Genomic DNA, 15,831 nt, shown 5'->3' on the forward strand with positions numbered 1-15,831 from the left:
TTCAGTCATTTGCCAGTGCTGCCCGCACGCCACAGCAGATGCCTTGTGTAGGGTGCCATGAATGCAGAGGGTAATGCCAGGTAGCCGCCAAAAAGATATTATGAGTCAAGGCACCCTTTGCTGCTGCCCAGGACGTAGCCATGGATCTTGTAGCGCATGCCCAAATCCCGACAGGCATAAACATTCCCGCTGAAGCATAGGCCAGAGCAATTGTTTCCTTCGACCACTGGCCAATGGGAACAGTGGAATACATCTTCTACCTAACAGCATCCCCACACCTCACAGACAGGTTATGTGACCTGCGAAAGGAGGCAGATGTGTCCACATATATCTACAAGCCCTGCCTCATATCACCACTCCTCAATTCCTCATCCTGACCCTGCAAGAGATCACCCACCATCCACGGGACCACTATATCCTGGGACAGATGAAAGGATGAGGGCACCTTTTGCCTAAAGGTGGGGCCGTATCTAAGAATCACCAAGTCTGGAGTAAACCTACAAAAAGATGCTACACATACTAAGGTGCAGAGTTCCCTTAGTCTCTGTTGATAACATGGCCACCAGAAAGACTGCCTTTAATGTAAGGAACTTCAGCTCTGATTTGTCCAAAGGTTCAAATGGTGGCCCCTGCAATGATCTGAGAACCAGTGGAAGGTCCCATGAGGCGTCCAGGGGCCTGATGATTGGTCTCTCAACAGCGAAGCCCTTCCGAATTCTGGCTATGAATGCCACCTCCAACTCCTGCCCCACTAATGGTTCCCTCACTGCCCTAATTAGCAGCCCATTGGGGCCTGATAGAGGAGCGTGCTAATCCCAACTCAAAACAATCTCACAAAAACTGGGCTATGCCTGCGGTCCCACATTGAAGCGGAAGAATGCACCTATTTCCACATCATGCCGAGTAACCACCCCAATGCTTGCCAAAAGCCTGTTTGATTGACCTCCTCCTTCCCCCTTGAATGGAGACTGAGAATGCAATTGAAAAGCTTTGTTTGCTCAAGTACCATGGTGCTGGCCTGACGCCCCCAACCCTCTGTCCCCGAGGTGACTGAACTGGGGATGGCACTCTGGGAAGAAGAACCAGAGGACCCTTAGACAACCTGACCAGGACGGCAATGTACAACCTCTTGGGCCAAAAGGGGGCTATCAGGATCATCCTGTAGTCTGACCTGCAGATTTTGTGCAGAACTTTTAGGGACTAAGTGGAAATGCATACATCAACCCATGTGGCCATTGAATTGCCAGAGCACCCATCCTCAATGTAAAGACGCCAGTGGGGGTGTCTGTGCTTCCGCTCTCTATATGGTATAGGAGAGGCACAGAGAATCCCAGCCAAGATTCTCTATTTGGTAGCTGTGATCGAGCAATCAAGGCCAGCAGTAGAGAGAGGAAGGAAGCAAGATGGTTGAACAATTGGCAGAATACTGGTCACTACCGTTAAACACAGCTCTGTGTGGATATCCCCCCACCTGGGCAACCTGTAGAAGAAAGATACAAACCCAGTCCGTATATTGTTCACACTAGACTTCCCAATAGTTCTGCAACCCCGTTCCTTGTCAGGGAATCGACGGCCCTTCTTGAGTGCCCTCCCTTTAAAGCAGGAGTATGACGGATAACAGGTTGAGCTACGACGGTGAAGTGGCCATGTCGTTTCTAGCGGTGCTCGTTGACGGGGAAGCGTGAACGTCCTAGAAGGAAGAGGTGTGCGGGGCACCTCAGTGTCTATAGTTCTGGACCGCAAAGAGTTTGAAGAACTGTGGCCCAGCAAGGGCGTCGAGTCGTCTGCGTCTCTGTGGTTCTTGGGTGGCGGGAAACCCACCGGCGGATGCTCCTCGGTGTGTCGACGGTCAGGCCTTCTCCAGCAGGATACAGAGGTGACGATGCGGACAAGAGCGTCCTTGGATCAATGAAGTTCTTAGGCAAACGATAGCACAGCGGCTCCAGTCGGCGACGGCGGTCTTGGACAGAGGCGGACAACAGTCCGGACGCTTCTCTTTGTGATTCCGCGGCGGTCCCCGTCTCGGGTCGGCAGCCTGTCGAAGGTCTGTCTACCAGGGAGCTTTGGCAAAGATCTGCTGGTGCACGATGGTCCCTCGTAGCTCGGGAAGAGGACGCCTTACCAGGTCCTCTCTGGGTCAGTCCTTGTAGACACAGCAGCTTTCAGATTGTGAACGAGAGCAACAGCAATTCTTCTCGTCCAGCAGGGCTTCAAGGTCAAGCTTCACTCCAGTTACTCGTTGTAGTGGACTTCAGCTTCTGAACACGATTCCTAGCAGTGAGAGGTCCCCAGATATACTGTTGATCTCCCATTCATTCCGCTGGGTCACACTCAAGCATCCAATCAACACTAAGGGCATTCAGGCAGGTAGGCAGCCAATGAGGCACACAGTGCATTCAGGCCATTCAATTCTCTCCAGACACTCACAACAAGTTATGTGTATTGGGACAACTACCGAGCCATTTCAACACTCCATACTGCATTCATACCGGTTTCGGGCAGGGCTGTCCCAGTCATTGTGTCAACCACCAGATACTAGACACCGACAACCTAGAATGCGTATTCGTTACACACTCCATTCACCCAGGTCCCACCCAGAGGCGTACCCACAACATATGGTCGTTGAGAAGGCTCCAGCCAGTCTGGTCGGCACTTCCCCACACTACCATATATGGAACTTCCACCCAACAGTCAGTCAGGGGGAAGGGACAGATGCAGGGCTTCCCGGGACTTCGGGAAGATCAAGGTAACAGGCGATGGAAGGCAAGAGGCCATGGGGGCCATTTTGTCTCCATCGGAATCTACCGATTCCAATGACAGGGCCTGGGCATCCCAAAATGGAGGACGCTCAGGGCACCAGTCATTTCAGCATGGAGCTGCCACCAGCCCATACCCTGCTCTGTGGGCCACCCACAGGTGCCCAGAAACATACATTAGGGGCACAGGGTTGCACCCCTACCCATGGGTGCCATAAGGGTATCCCATGGGTCTGTTCACCAAACCAAGAGAGAGAGCTGCACCACCAGGAGTCCCACATGAACTCCTGCACGGAAAACAAGACAGAACACACGATAAAAAGCAGTAAAGGACAAGGATACGGAGGCCCTGTCCCTCTGAAGCATTTCCAGCATCACACTCAAGTCCATCAGGATCCAAATCCCTGGATTCAAAGAGGGGAAGCAGGGTATCCTCCCGGGGGGCAAACAGAGCTAATGTCTTTCTGAGCATACAAGTGATCCAATTACATTTTTCTTGAGGCAACCGCATGCTCTGGGAAACTGGTAACATTCTGCTCAGGATTCTACCCCCATATATTTGACTGATGCGTCTATCCCTTAGCAAGAGGAGATGTGCATCAGCCCACTCCTCCTATCTCTGTGCTATTCTTCCTAGATCCCGGGGGTGAATTCCCAGTAGCACTTGATAAAAGATACTGTGTGGCGTTGCCTGACTGAACCATTACTGCCTGAACCTCAATCTGTGTTTGAACTACTAAGAGGAACCTTTTCACAGCATCCAATTGCCTTCAATTAGGGCTTTGTTGGACATATCCCAGGACCCAACGACTGACTGCACCAAAGCCTATAAACACTTCCATCCGTCGTGACAACCAACAAGTCTGGAGTTTACAGCTCCACACCCCTACAGAGATGATCCATCCTTGGCCCCCACTGAAGGGCCTTCCCCTCCCCTGGAGATGCAGACATCACGTCCTCGAGGCTGCTGGTGGCTGGAACCAATGCACGAGGAGATGAGATATTGGTGGTCTTAGATGCAGGCTGGCCCACAGTATCAGATACTGAAGCTGCCATTATACCTTGCATCCCGAGCCAGACTCTGGCTGGTGCCTCCTATCTCCTGCAGAGCAGCCAGGTTTCCTTCTTGATTATCCTGGCTCTGCCTGCTGGCAAATGGAAAACCACAAGCTGAGTGTAGAACTGTGTGCCTATAAGCATCAACATCTGGTCTGGAAGGGGGTGATACATTTCCATGTTTATCACCCATCCCATTTGTGTTAACAAGCGCATGGGGTTTGATAAACCAAGTTCTACTCACCAACATTTTGGGCCCTGAATTATCCAGTCATCTAGGTAAGGAAACTCTGCCACTCCCAATCCCCCAATCGTAGCCAGGCTTCAGGTAAAAACTTGTGGGAACATCTTTTGACCATAGGGGAAGGCAGTATATTGGAAATTCTGGCTTGGACTGTGATGAACATGAAGTACAGATCACATCTGAAAATGGCTACCTGCAGATATGCGTTCTCAAGGTCCAGCACAGAAAGGAAGTATCCTGTGGAAATTAGAGGAATTATCTGCTGTAATGTTTCCAGCCACAGTCTGAATAACACCAGTCCTCGGGGTGGTGGGGGGGGGAGGTTCATGATGCGAACTGTATTGCATACCCTTTCGTCATGATGTCTAACACTCAACAGTCTGTTACTATCTCCACCCTCTCATTTCTGACCCATCAGCGTCTTCTCCCTGTCCAAACAGCTAGAGGCTGGGATAAACGTCAGGACCTGGACAACTTAGCTGGCAACCTTGCTTTTGTTCCCTGGAGCACCAATCCGCATTTCTGTCTGAAAAACCTAGATTTTCCTCTTTGTATAAAAGATCTTTTCTGACACGACGTTTGCATGGCCCTTGACGTAGAAGGGTGACCCCTGGATTTCGTACATACCATGCCCATGGATTTGTCCTGCTTATGGATTTATGTATGTGTACCTTTCCCACAGCTCCACGCCTATCTGTCGGACTCCCTTGAATGTCCAGTGTAATGCTGCCCCCCTCCTTTTAGCTGAATCTGTTGACAAGGCTCTGACATGAATTCACCTCATTACCGCCACAGAGGTCCACTGGAGCTGCATCTGCTTTTCCAGCTCCTCACAGTCCTTGCTTGTTTAAGTGCATGAAGGAAGTCCTGAAAGTCATCCCGCAGCAATGTTGTCATGTAGCAACCATATACAGTACTTCTTGTCACCAAGTGTACACTAGTTTAGTTCTCCTTAAATCTGCATCCATACTCATATCTATCTTGTCTCTAACCACAGCTTCTTCCGCTGACATGGGTGGGCAGCCTGTAAGTGATGAAAGCAGAGTCCACCTCCAACCATGTCAAAAAAAGGGATACTTCCTCTGCCATCAGGGGGTAGAGCTTTGCCATACATTTCTGTACAACTAACTGCTCAGGATTCTCCCATTCTCTGAGCAGTCTAGTCTTAATGTCCTTGAGCAGGGGTGAGCCCTTTCTGGCGGTGACCCTGAACTGTTTGACCGTTGTGTGGTTCCCTTTGGTGATATCCAATTTCCTATACATAATTTTCTCACATACTCATTTCAATACCTCCTACACTGCCTCTGCATCGAGGTAGGTCACTGTGGGGTCATCCCTCTCAGTCTCTGTGTCAGAATGAGAGGAGGAAGATGAGGCGTGCAATGATTGCTTCCTACACATTCTCCTGTGTGCAGATGTGGCCTCTGCCTTTCTTTCCTCTTGCAGTGCAACCTCATTCCAGTGTTGGTGCAAATTCATTAGGCATGGCCCCATCCTGGCCTTCTTTCCTGTCAGGACGCTGTGCTACAGCCTGTTCTCTTTGGTAAATCCCAGCAGCCTAAATGGAAACCCTATGTTTGTATTGCAGAGCAGCCAGGCCTGGCCCCGCTCAAACCCTTTTGCCTACCTATTCACTAAGGACGCTATGCTGGCCTACTACCACAGCCTCAGCCCAGCAGGGGCCGCAGGAGATCGATGATCCTTCCTTCATGGCGTCAGTCACACCAGCCGACATGTGTCTGGAGAAACTATGGCCATGCAAAATGGATCAGAAATGAAGGAGAGGTCCTAAACTGAGGCTGATATATGCTCAGATGGTGGGTATGGCCAGAGGGCAGAAAAAGGAGAACATTAATGTGGGGACCAGTCTCTCCCGGTCTTGGACCAGCCTCCGCTGGCCATTATTATTTCAACCATTTCAACACAGAAGTGACAATCATTTGTCTACATGACTGTATGAAAAGAATCAGATTTCAAATACAATATTCTACAGCAGTGTAACTAAGAGGTTTTGTTTGGTATGAAGTAATATTGTACACACCTCCAATTCATCCTTTACAAACATAAGGAGTTTCTGCACATTGTATATGCAGATATGTAAAAAGTTGAATCTGAACACTGTTAACCTCTTCTTGTGTTTAAATACACAGCTCTAGACCAGTTTTTGACTCAATTATGTATTGTTAAAATCATGGTGCTCTAATGTGTTTTCTATGTGTTCCTTTTCACCTAAACATTTGATTCTAATTGAATGCTTGTTTTAACAAAACCTATAAGAAAAAGCCACTTAAGAAATAAAAAAGGCTATCATAAAAACCAAACATTGCTAATGGTTGTTTTCTCACCTCATGATATGGATCTTTGTACCTTTACATGGGACACCCAGGAAGGTTAAATCATTTACTGCTCTAAATCGCTTGCAGCATTACATTTTGGGAGGACAGGACCACCCAATGTATACACAAATGGTGGGTATGGCCAGAGGGCAGAAAAAGGAGAACATTAATGTGGGGACTGGAAGGCAGATGAGACGTCTTCACAATGGTAAGTAATGGGATGTGCAAGAGGGACATTGGGGTAATGCAAGTGAGTGAGTGGATGGTGGAGATGGCATGTGACCCTTGACAAATGCCAGTGACACCAACCAAATGCAGGTGAAATGATGAGCACTGACCATTCAGGGCAACCTGAGGGCATGAAAGTAAGGAGAGGTACCAGTGCAAGTTTCAACTCTTAACTCTACTTCCCCAATGCAACTGGAGGCATTCATTAGTCAGATACATTTCCTCCATGTCTCTCGTCATCCTCCTAGTCCATACCTATGAGGTCACTGCCTCAAGAAGTCTCCTTTCAAAGATTTTCCTCTTAGCCCTGCCCCTCGATTCATAGTATAATGCCCACTTTCCCATCATCCTTCAGTTTAAAAAATACATTTGTGTCCCTCATTAAGAACCTTGGTGACTGAGAAGTTTTCAGCACAGATCCCAGGCATTCCTCCCATGCGGGGCAAAGAATAAGGATGGTTGGCAGCCCTCATTCTGGATGGCTTCCTCCCGGGTTCCTTGTGAGGTGAAGGGACCCAGTAGAGGATAAAGAAGAAGTGACGTGGTCCGTATGACAAGGGGGGGGGGGCAGGCCACTCCATGAGGCATTTTTTCCCGGGGGCAGGTTTCTGCACCTGGGAGTAAGGTAATGGGTTGGTGCAACCCAAAAGGGTTTCTTTCCAGGGGCAGGTAAACATGAACAAGGGTCCGTTCTTACCTTGGTATCCGGGGGAGCACCACAAGGCACAGTGGCAGCTCATACAGAAGTCTAGAGATGGGCAAATACTTTTGTAGCAAATGGGTCATATAGGTTGAGGGACAAAGGGACCTCCAGTGCACACATGCAAAAATAAGAGATAAAACCATTGTCAAGCATGCCTTGCAAGAACAAAAAGCGGCCACGAAAGGTAAGAAGACTCCTTCCTCACCATCCTCTTCATCTTCACCTTCTTCCAGTTCATACTACTCATCATCTTCTTCCAAAAGTTCATCTTCAGATTCAGAAGAAGGGAAAGAAGTCACTGGCAAATATCAAGACAAGGAGAAGGTGGAGAAGGTCCTTAAGTAGATAAAGTGTCCACGGTGTTCTCAGAGTAGGTAACTCCCAGTCCATCGCTGGACCCTAAGATCAGACAGCAATAGCACACATCTAAGGTGAGCCTCTGATGATGTCAGACATAAAAGATAATGTCTGGAGGGAAGGCAAGGACCTACAACTAATTTCCATGCCTCAGATTATGTCTGAGCTATATCCACTAAAAGGAAAAGTGTCTAAATTACCTGAAACGTTTGAGGTTGATGATATGTTGTCTAGCTTGACGGGCAGCTCTTCAATGTCGTATACAAACAGGGTGTAGTCCTGTGCTCAATAATTAGTTACTGCAATAACTTCTTGCAATGGTTATTTAAACCTTCCTAATCGTCCAGAAAAACAGCTTACAAAGATGTGTCATTGGGAAACGAACCAACCAACGACTGAGATTAGCCTACCGCTGCCTTTTTATAATTTGGCTAGACATGTGGTTTTCATTCATTTTTTCTAAAAGTGTTAGAACCAGTTTGACTTATTACAAACAGAGGAATATTGAGACAGTATGTAACAAATAATCCATACAGTCAACAACATGAAAATAACACAGGCATAAACATATCAGTTTAGTATGCCTCATCGTATAACCAAACAGTCAAGGATTAGCTAAATATGACTTCATATTAGTCTCATCCTGTACATTAGTCACTAGTTTGTGAAGTATATTATATCACATTTGTAACTGCGTCATTTTGTACCAAATAAATAAAACATTGTGTTTGGACCCTGTATCTATTGCATACTTATACACCTTCACTCTCCTGATATACTCTGTATATATGTCTCTTTCCGGGCACTTAAACCAAACAGAGTGATATTGGGTTTGTTGGTTAGCTGGCCGTGTTGCAGCTAACAGGAGTCTGGTGTATTTATTCACTTGTATGTAGATCTAAGACCTGTGAGATTTGGTCTGCTTTAGCCTGGCGTTTGTGGGATGACCAACAGAGAGCTCTTCAATATCAGCAGAAGAGGCAGCCATCAGAGAGGCTGTGGACAGAAACGTAGATATGGCCTTTAGGAGATCACATACAGGGTCTTGCTTACCATTACGGCCAACATCTATGTGTTATATAGGGCAGCGGGTGTATTGTCAGGATTTAAGAAATTAAAGAAGCCCTGGATGAAGGATCTGACTGCGTCCCTGAGTTTATTGGATATGCAGAATATGGGTATGGACAAGTGAAATATGCACAAGTGGAATTCATGGCAGACCTCTTTAATGATGAGGGTAAGAGAAATTATCATGGCAATGATATTGGTGGTTACATCCGAAGAAGGAGCTTGAAGTCAGCAGGAAGTAATAATATCAAGGGTGAAGGAGGTGTTGGCGACTTAGTAAGATAGATTGGATGACAGGAGGAGGTGGTAAACTCTGCAGTAGAGAAATTGATAACCTCAGGTTGCAAAGAGTGATACAGAGGTGGTGCAAGTGGAAACACAAGGTGGTGGCGATAGTGGTGGATAGAAGGTGTTAGTGTTATCATAGAAGGGATGAGGTGGTAGCCTGGAGGAGCGAGAACCAAGACGAGGAAGTGTCTCAGAGGTATCAAAAGTAGATGGTTAAGCTGTTTAGAAAAGATCTTGAAAATGAGGCAGGAGAAGGACTGGCTAACATCAGGAATTGAAAGTAATACAGAAGTGAAGGAGGGCAGAGACATCAGGCAGCCAAGGTGGGACTGAGGAGAAGGCATATAACAGTCCCCTTGGCAGACAGAAGGGGAATGTTCCAGGGCTAGAAGGTGGGAGGTGCAATAAGAGAGTCCCAGGGAGATTACAGTAAGATCAGAGAGGTCAGGCGAGAATAAACAGGGGGAACCCCACGTAAGAGAGGTCCAAAGAGACACCTCCCCAGTTCTCCTTGCTGGCCACTGTCATGGACCGTCTGCTAGTAAGACTACACACCCAGGGAAGGACAGAAACCTGGCTCATTGACAATGAAGCAGAAATAACTAGTGCACTAACTATAAGCCTAGGTGAAGGTGTGAGGAAGCCCCTTTGGAACTGTAAGGACTGGAATAGACATTCAAGAGGACAGAAAAGCCAGAAAGCCTATGGAACTGAGGAAGGCATTTTGGGAGACTCTCAGAGGAGGAGTATGTTGTGGGTTTGGGGGACCCCAGTGAATCTGAGCAGTAGCATCCTCACCATTTTTGATTGTCTGGAAAATCCAAATCTGGACCCTTTTTGTAACGAATCCCCAAATAAAATTGTTGAACTCAAACATATGGTTTGGCATAATTTTAAATCTCAGTCTTCCTGTGATGATGCATAAGTGACTGAATTCCAGATTGGGCTCAAAATGTGGTGTCACCACTTAAATAAAATGGTATGATCAGAGGCAAATCATTTGATCACCCCATGTCATATCTGACAAAACTGGAACACCCTAGAAGTGATTCTGTTGGCAGTGGACACTCTTAAACCATCAATAATGCTAGGGTGGGGACCACCACTATATTTTGTGCAAAACTGGTTTATATTTGAAAACAATATATTATGAAATTATGGAGCACTGCAGAGAAAAAGTCCCGATCCGAGGACACTTAAGCACTCGCAATGTGATACCCAGAGAGTCTCCATGGTCACTGCATGCTCTTGTTTAATGCCAACCTAACCCAGGCTTACATTTGTACAACAAATGTTATTAAATAATTTCCTCAAAAATAATTCTGAGAAAAGACTAACTTATATTAACACATTCAACCCAATGATAATTCAGTGGTTTAGTGTAAATGTGCGTAAAAGCAAGGTAAACAGATGTGAGTAGCCATTGCATTTCAGACCGAGACCATCATCAGGGCTGTATCTACATAGACAAGAAAGGTAAACATGAACATAGAAGAATACAGTAAAAGGTGGGGATGATTTACTGAAGGTTTACTGTAGTCGAATAACAACTGCGCAGCCACTGCACACTTTTAACTTCCTTTCCATCTTCCCACTTCCACAACTCCCCTCCCGACTCCTGTGACTTACATCTACTTACCCGTCTCTACTATGTAAGCCTCTTCAATGCTCTGTACCTCCCCCCAGACATCGTCATGCCCTTACTCTAAATCCATCAATGCCCCAAACAACTCCTTTAGCACCCTGTATCACTGCCCACACTGCATATCCCCAGTGACCGCATCTTCCACTTCTCACCAGTGGGGAGGTGCACCCAGGCACATGTATGCTCCTACCAGTGTGGGCACAGGACTATCCTCTACCCTGCTGCCTCCTTAGATCCATATTTCCTGCTTCCTGGTAGTGTGTCACTGGTTGCTGACTACTTGGACTGCCTTGGAGTGCCTGGTTTCCTGCCATAGCCTGTTTTTCTGTGGGTCCCCTGGCAGGCTCTGTGACCACCTCATCCGCCATATGCAGACTTCAAAACCTGCATATTTACATTACAGCTTCACAGTTCAGGTACAGCCAGGGTCCAGGTTCACCCCACCAACCTCAGATGTGCTATGTATGCAACATCTACCAGCACCCCAAAGGTGGCCAGGGCGAGAGCCAAGAGCTTCTCTGCTGCTGAATTTGCCATCCTGGACGAACAGGTCCTGCTCCTTTATGATTCCCTCTTCAACCCACAGAAGCAGCTTGGGGCGTGTGGGCGTCAAGCGATCTGGAAGGACATCATGGCTACCATCAACATGGAGGGGGTGGCAGTCTGTAATGTGGACAGTGCCAAGCAACACTGGGATGTTCTGAGGATCCGAAGCCAGATAAAGGGTAAGGTAGCCAATGAACCTCTGCAGCAAGCATTTCCTCCAACACCTGGTTTCAGTACTGTGCATTAAAAGAGTAGCTGTTGGGGTTATTCGTATTTGGGATGCATGAATGTGATGTTGCACCATGTTGGGGCAAAGACTGTGAGTAAGAGGAGTGTGTGTTGTAAGAAAAAGTAGCTTATCTCTTCCATTTTGCTAATCTTGTTTTTGGTGTCCAGTCAACTCGTCGAAAAAAAACTGGTCGACTGCAATTTGGTCGACGCAATTTGGTCGAAAACCAAATGGTCGAATTTTTTTTTTTTTATTTATATATTTATTTTTCGGGTTTTCGTTTAGTTAAAAAAGGGGTTTTTAGAGAAAAAAAAGGGGTTGGGGGGACCCCCCCAAAAAAAAAAAGGGTTAAAATAAAAAAAAAAGAAATTTCGACCATTTGGTTTTCGACCAAATTGGTTCGACCATTTGTCTGGTCGACCAATTTTTTTCGACGAAATGTCTGGCAACCCTTGTTTTTGTATCCTAGATCTTCAGCTATGCACCAGCAGACTTATTTTTATTATTTCATTGTATTCCCTTCCAGAATGAAATTGCTACACACTTCCCCAATTATGCACTTCATAGAAGCAATTTCAGCAGCATGAATCAGTCCATTGTGTTACTTAAGTTGTTGTGCACAGGCACCAACACACAGCAAACAGCTATTTTAAGGTACACATGCAAATCAATATTTACTTTGCATGGCATAACATATTCGATTTGTTAGATTCCTGAATTCGTTGGTTACTATAACAATATATAAACATCATTTGGTTTTCAACTTTCTGTGTCTTTACCTTGTACATTTATTATCAGATGGCTCATTATTTGTAAACCTTCTGTGATAAAGGAAAATCTTTCACACATAACATTTGGATCCAGCTTTTCATTAACCCTCTGGTAGCGTACAGGCTAATGAAATGCTGTTTTGTATTAAATCTGACACCATGACAAATATTGTGCAGGAGGTATTTTATTTATTTATTTTTTATACCATCCATCCAAATTATTTCTTGCCTCTCTGTACCTCGAATCCTCCCGAGTCACAGCCTTAAGCAAACTCCAACTCCCAGTCAGGCCACCAACCAGCTCCTATTTCAACCATCAAGTCTTCCTAAATCCTCCTTTTTTCCTCTATTTCAGCTCCCTTCATTCATCTAGGCTCCGCTGTACATTTTCTTTAAATGTAACCACCGTCTTCATATAATGTCACCACTCACCATATCACGTGCCAGCTTGTGTAATTTTCCAGCTCCAATCTGGACCCATGGCAACTTTTGAACAAGATTCCGTTTGGCACAATCTCCTATTGCTCGCTAAACAATGCTACTCTTACATCCCTTCCCTTCCCCTTTCTTCCCTCATGTTCTAACTAACTTTTTGGTTCTCTATGAATCTTTTTCTTCAAGAGGCACTGTTGTTCACATTTGATTTTGCTTGGGTTTTTGAAATCCAGCTATATTTATGCACCTGCGCTATGATGGCATTTGCGTGCCTAACAAAATCTAACCTCTCCCTACTCACCTCCCAATTCTAAATGTTACTGTAAAATGCTAATGCACCTACTGGATAAACACGTTTTCTTAAATATGTTCTAACAGCATATCGTGATGAGGATTTCGGGGGTCACATTGGTGGGGGTACTGGGAGAAGCACTTGTGGGTGATGCTTCAATGTAGGATTGGGGGCCCAGAATGGTGGAGGTACTGGGACAAGGATTTGTGGGTGATGCCTTTATAGAGGATTGGTTGCGCAGGATGGTGGAGGTAGTGGGAGGAGGACTTGTCAGATGCAGCAGAGGAGAGGAAGTAATGGTGACTGCTGGAAAGTAATTCTTGATTACTTCTTTCCCATAGGTCTGGCTAATGTCACACTTCACTTTGTGGCACAGAGTACTTTGACAGTGCTGTTCTCTTTTGCCCTGGGGATGCGTTGTGGACGTGCCGGGTGTTACTGACTTTTCCTTGTGCTGCAGGTTTCTGCGTTCATATCATTTTGTGAATCAGCTCCTGGTGCAGTAGATTTGGGCCACTCAATGTTCACGCTCATGCTAACCACTTTCCAATTAGGGAAAGGGTATCACATTGCCACTGTTAAACAAGCCCCACTCACTATTTAATAGACTAGTGTTGCTTCATATGCATTCATTATAGTGACCATTCATATATCTCACACACCTAAGAAATATGCCATTTGGCTAACTCATGGCAAACCGTTAAAATTGAACTTCTCATGATTCTCGATGAGGTCACAGCTGGTGACGGCAATACATATGCAAAATAGGGGACTTCACATCTTTTGCCACACAGGGTCTGGCAGATCCTATAATCACCCCTGATTCAAGTTGTTGGATATTGCTGAATCTGCCATGTTAGTTTGCGATCAATACCGACTCAGATTTGAGTTTTCATTCCTTTCTTCTACATTGACAGGCCACACATTGATTGCATAGACAAGTAGATCGAACCAACCATCACACTGCCATTACATTATACTTTACCACATAAACTTTAATCCCCCAGAACATCATTTTCCAACAGAACATTGTAGCATGCTGAACAAGGCCAGGACTGATGTCTAATGCCGGTGGTTTATGAATCATCGGTCACAATACAGAGGGCATGTAGCAAGTTGCTCTGGTTCCATCTTTCACTGGTCAGAACAAATGATCAAATCAATCAACTAATAGACTAATAGACTATTTATTTACCCAACACCAATTCCACTCTACTGTCTCCTGTGCCCAACCATTCTTCTACGCCGCTTTCATGAGCACCCAAGTGCTACCATGCGTCAGGAAATGCTGCATGACACAATGTCCAAAATTGAGAGTGAATTTCGAAGGAAGATGCTAACCTGTTGCGCAACAGCTCGGTTCAAAAAGAGCTGTTCTGATGGTCATTATTTAATGGTTTATACTTCCCATGTTTGCTTTACCGATTTATTGTGGCAACATCACGCAATAAGGTTGATAATGTGGTGGCATGTTCTGGCATCCAGTTGCAACCTTGGCTTTCTGGTGAACAAAGCAATAATAAAATGGAATTCATAAAAAAAATAAACACATGTAAATACTTACCATTTTCGTTTCCTTGCTTTATTTCCTCTGCAGTTCGATCTATTAATACATAGAGGGACCAAACTACGCATGTGATGGCGATAATGTGGAAAGTAACAGAACAGACTATCTTTCTTCTCTCGCTTGTTGTCATCTGTAGTTTCTCCCACTAGAAAAGGAAACAGATACATTTCTTTTGTTAGTTACTTTTCTTTTTTCATGTATTTATAGTGTGATTTAGTGCCACATGGAACGTTTCACATATAAATAATCGAATAACATCTAAAAACATACATAACATTAATTTCATACGATCACATTTTCTTATTAGATACAATTCCCTATAATTCCTTAAAAAACAGTCTCAACAAAATCATAAAATTTACGATAAAACTATCATCATATCATTTGATGACGAAATTCTTAAAAAACGATTTTTGTCAGTTTTGAAATTAAGACAAACTATGCATTCTATCTTCCCGCAACATTTTAGGTGATCGTGGCAAATACTTGAGTTTAATTCAAAGAAAGAGAGAAATAGGCAGCAAATGTAGTAAAAGGTAGAGAAACAGAAGAGAAAGGAATGAAAAGCTGCCCCCAAATAATACATAGAATTCTCCAGATGTAAACAACAGCCGACGAGGATTATCGAAGAGCAAAACAGATGTGAAACTTTATTGAGAAAGTAGAGGAATTGACATTTAACAGTCGGAGAATTTGATACATACAGTACAGATGTTTCCAGAGTTATCCATGCACATTTGAGACATGTTGAGAACAATATGATATGCAACGCTGATATCCCTCTTTATTTTAAATGTGAGGGAACATTTAGTTTTAAGAAAGATGTTTGGATTTAGCACATATGGTGTCACCTTAGCACTGCGTTGTGGCTAAAACAATGCTAGAGGGGAGAAATTGAAGGTGTATTGCAAAGCAGAATATTTGTTTGCCCCCTAAGTGTTAGCATGCCCTACTTTTGTTTGTGATTCTATAGATGCCTTTTCGTGCATCCAGTGCATTTCCCAGCACAACTACATGTAGTTCATGACATTAGATATTAGACATGTAAGCTGTCTCTAAATGCATCCATCAGATATAGTGGTGGCTATTTAGCCTTGAAATATTGTTATATTTGGTTCGTACAGCTATGCTCTTGTAAAATAATTGATTTATGCATGACAAGACATATTACATGCAACTACATGGCACTGCAGTGGGCTCATGTTTTGTTTTAATTTATGCCAACTTGTAAGTTGTCTGGCAGGAGCAGACAGCATTAGCGGGGAATGGCAAACAATTGGCAAATAACATATTATTGTGATTTTGCTATAT

At 44.9% G+C, this 15,831-nt stretch overlaps 1 protein-coding gene across 3 annotated transcripts in view; it reads right to left on the minus strand.

Annotated features, from left to right (window-relative positions):
- MARCHF1 (membrane associated ring-CH-type finger 1) overlaps positions 1-15,831 on the minus strand; it is a 1,944,794-nt gene that overhangs the window by 200,250 nt on the left and 1,728,713 nt on the right. For all 3 annotated transcript variants that reach the window (XM_069631376.1, XM_069631375.1, XM_069631377.1), the window contains one exon: positions 14,518-14,665. In XM_069631376.1, the coding sequence (XP_069487477.1) occupies positions 14,518-14,665 (148 nt within the window). The remainder of the gene's footprint in view (positions 1-14,517; positions 14,666-15,831) is intronic.

Source organism: Ambystoma mexicanum, chromosome 6q (assembly GCF_040938575.1).
Source record: "Ambystoma mexicanum isolate Mex_15411 chromosome 6q, UKY_AmexF1_1, whole genome shotgun sequence".
Lineage (NCBI taxonomy): Eukaryota > Metazoa > Chordata > Amphibia > Caudata > Ambystomatidae > Ambystoma > Ambystoma mexicanum.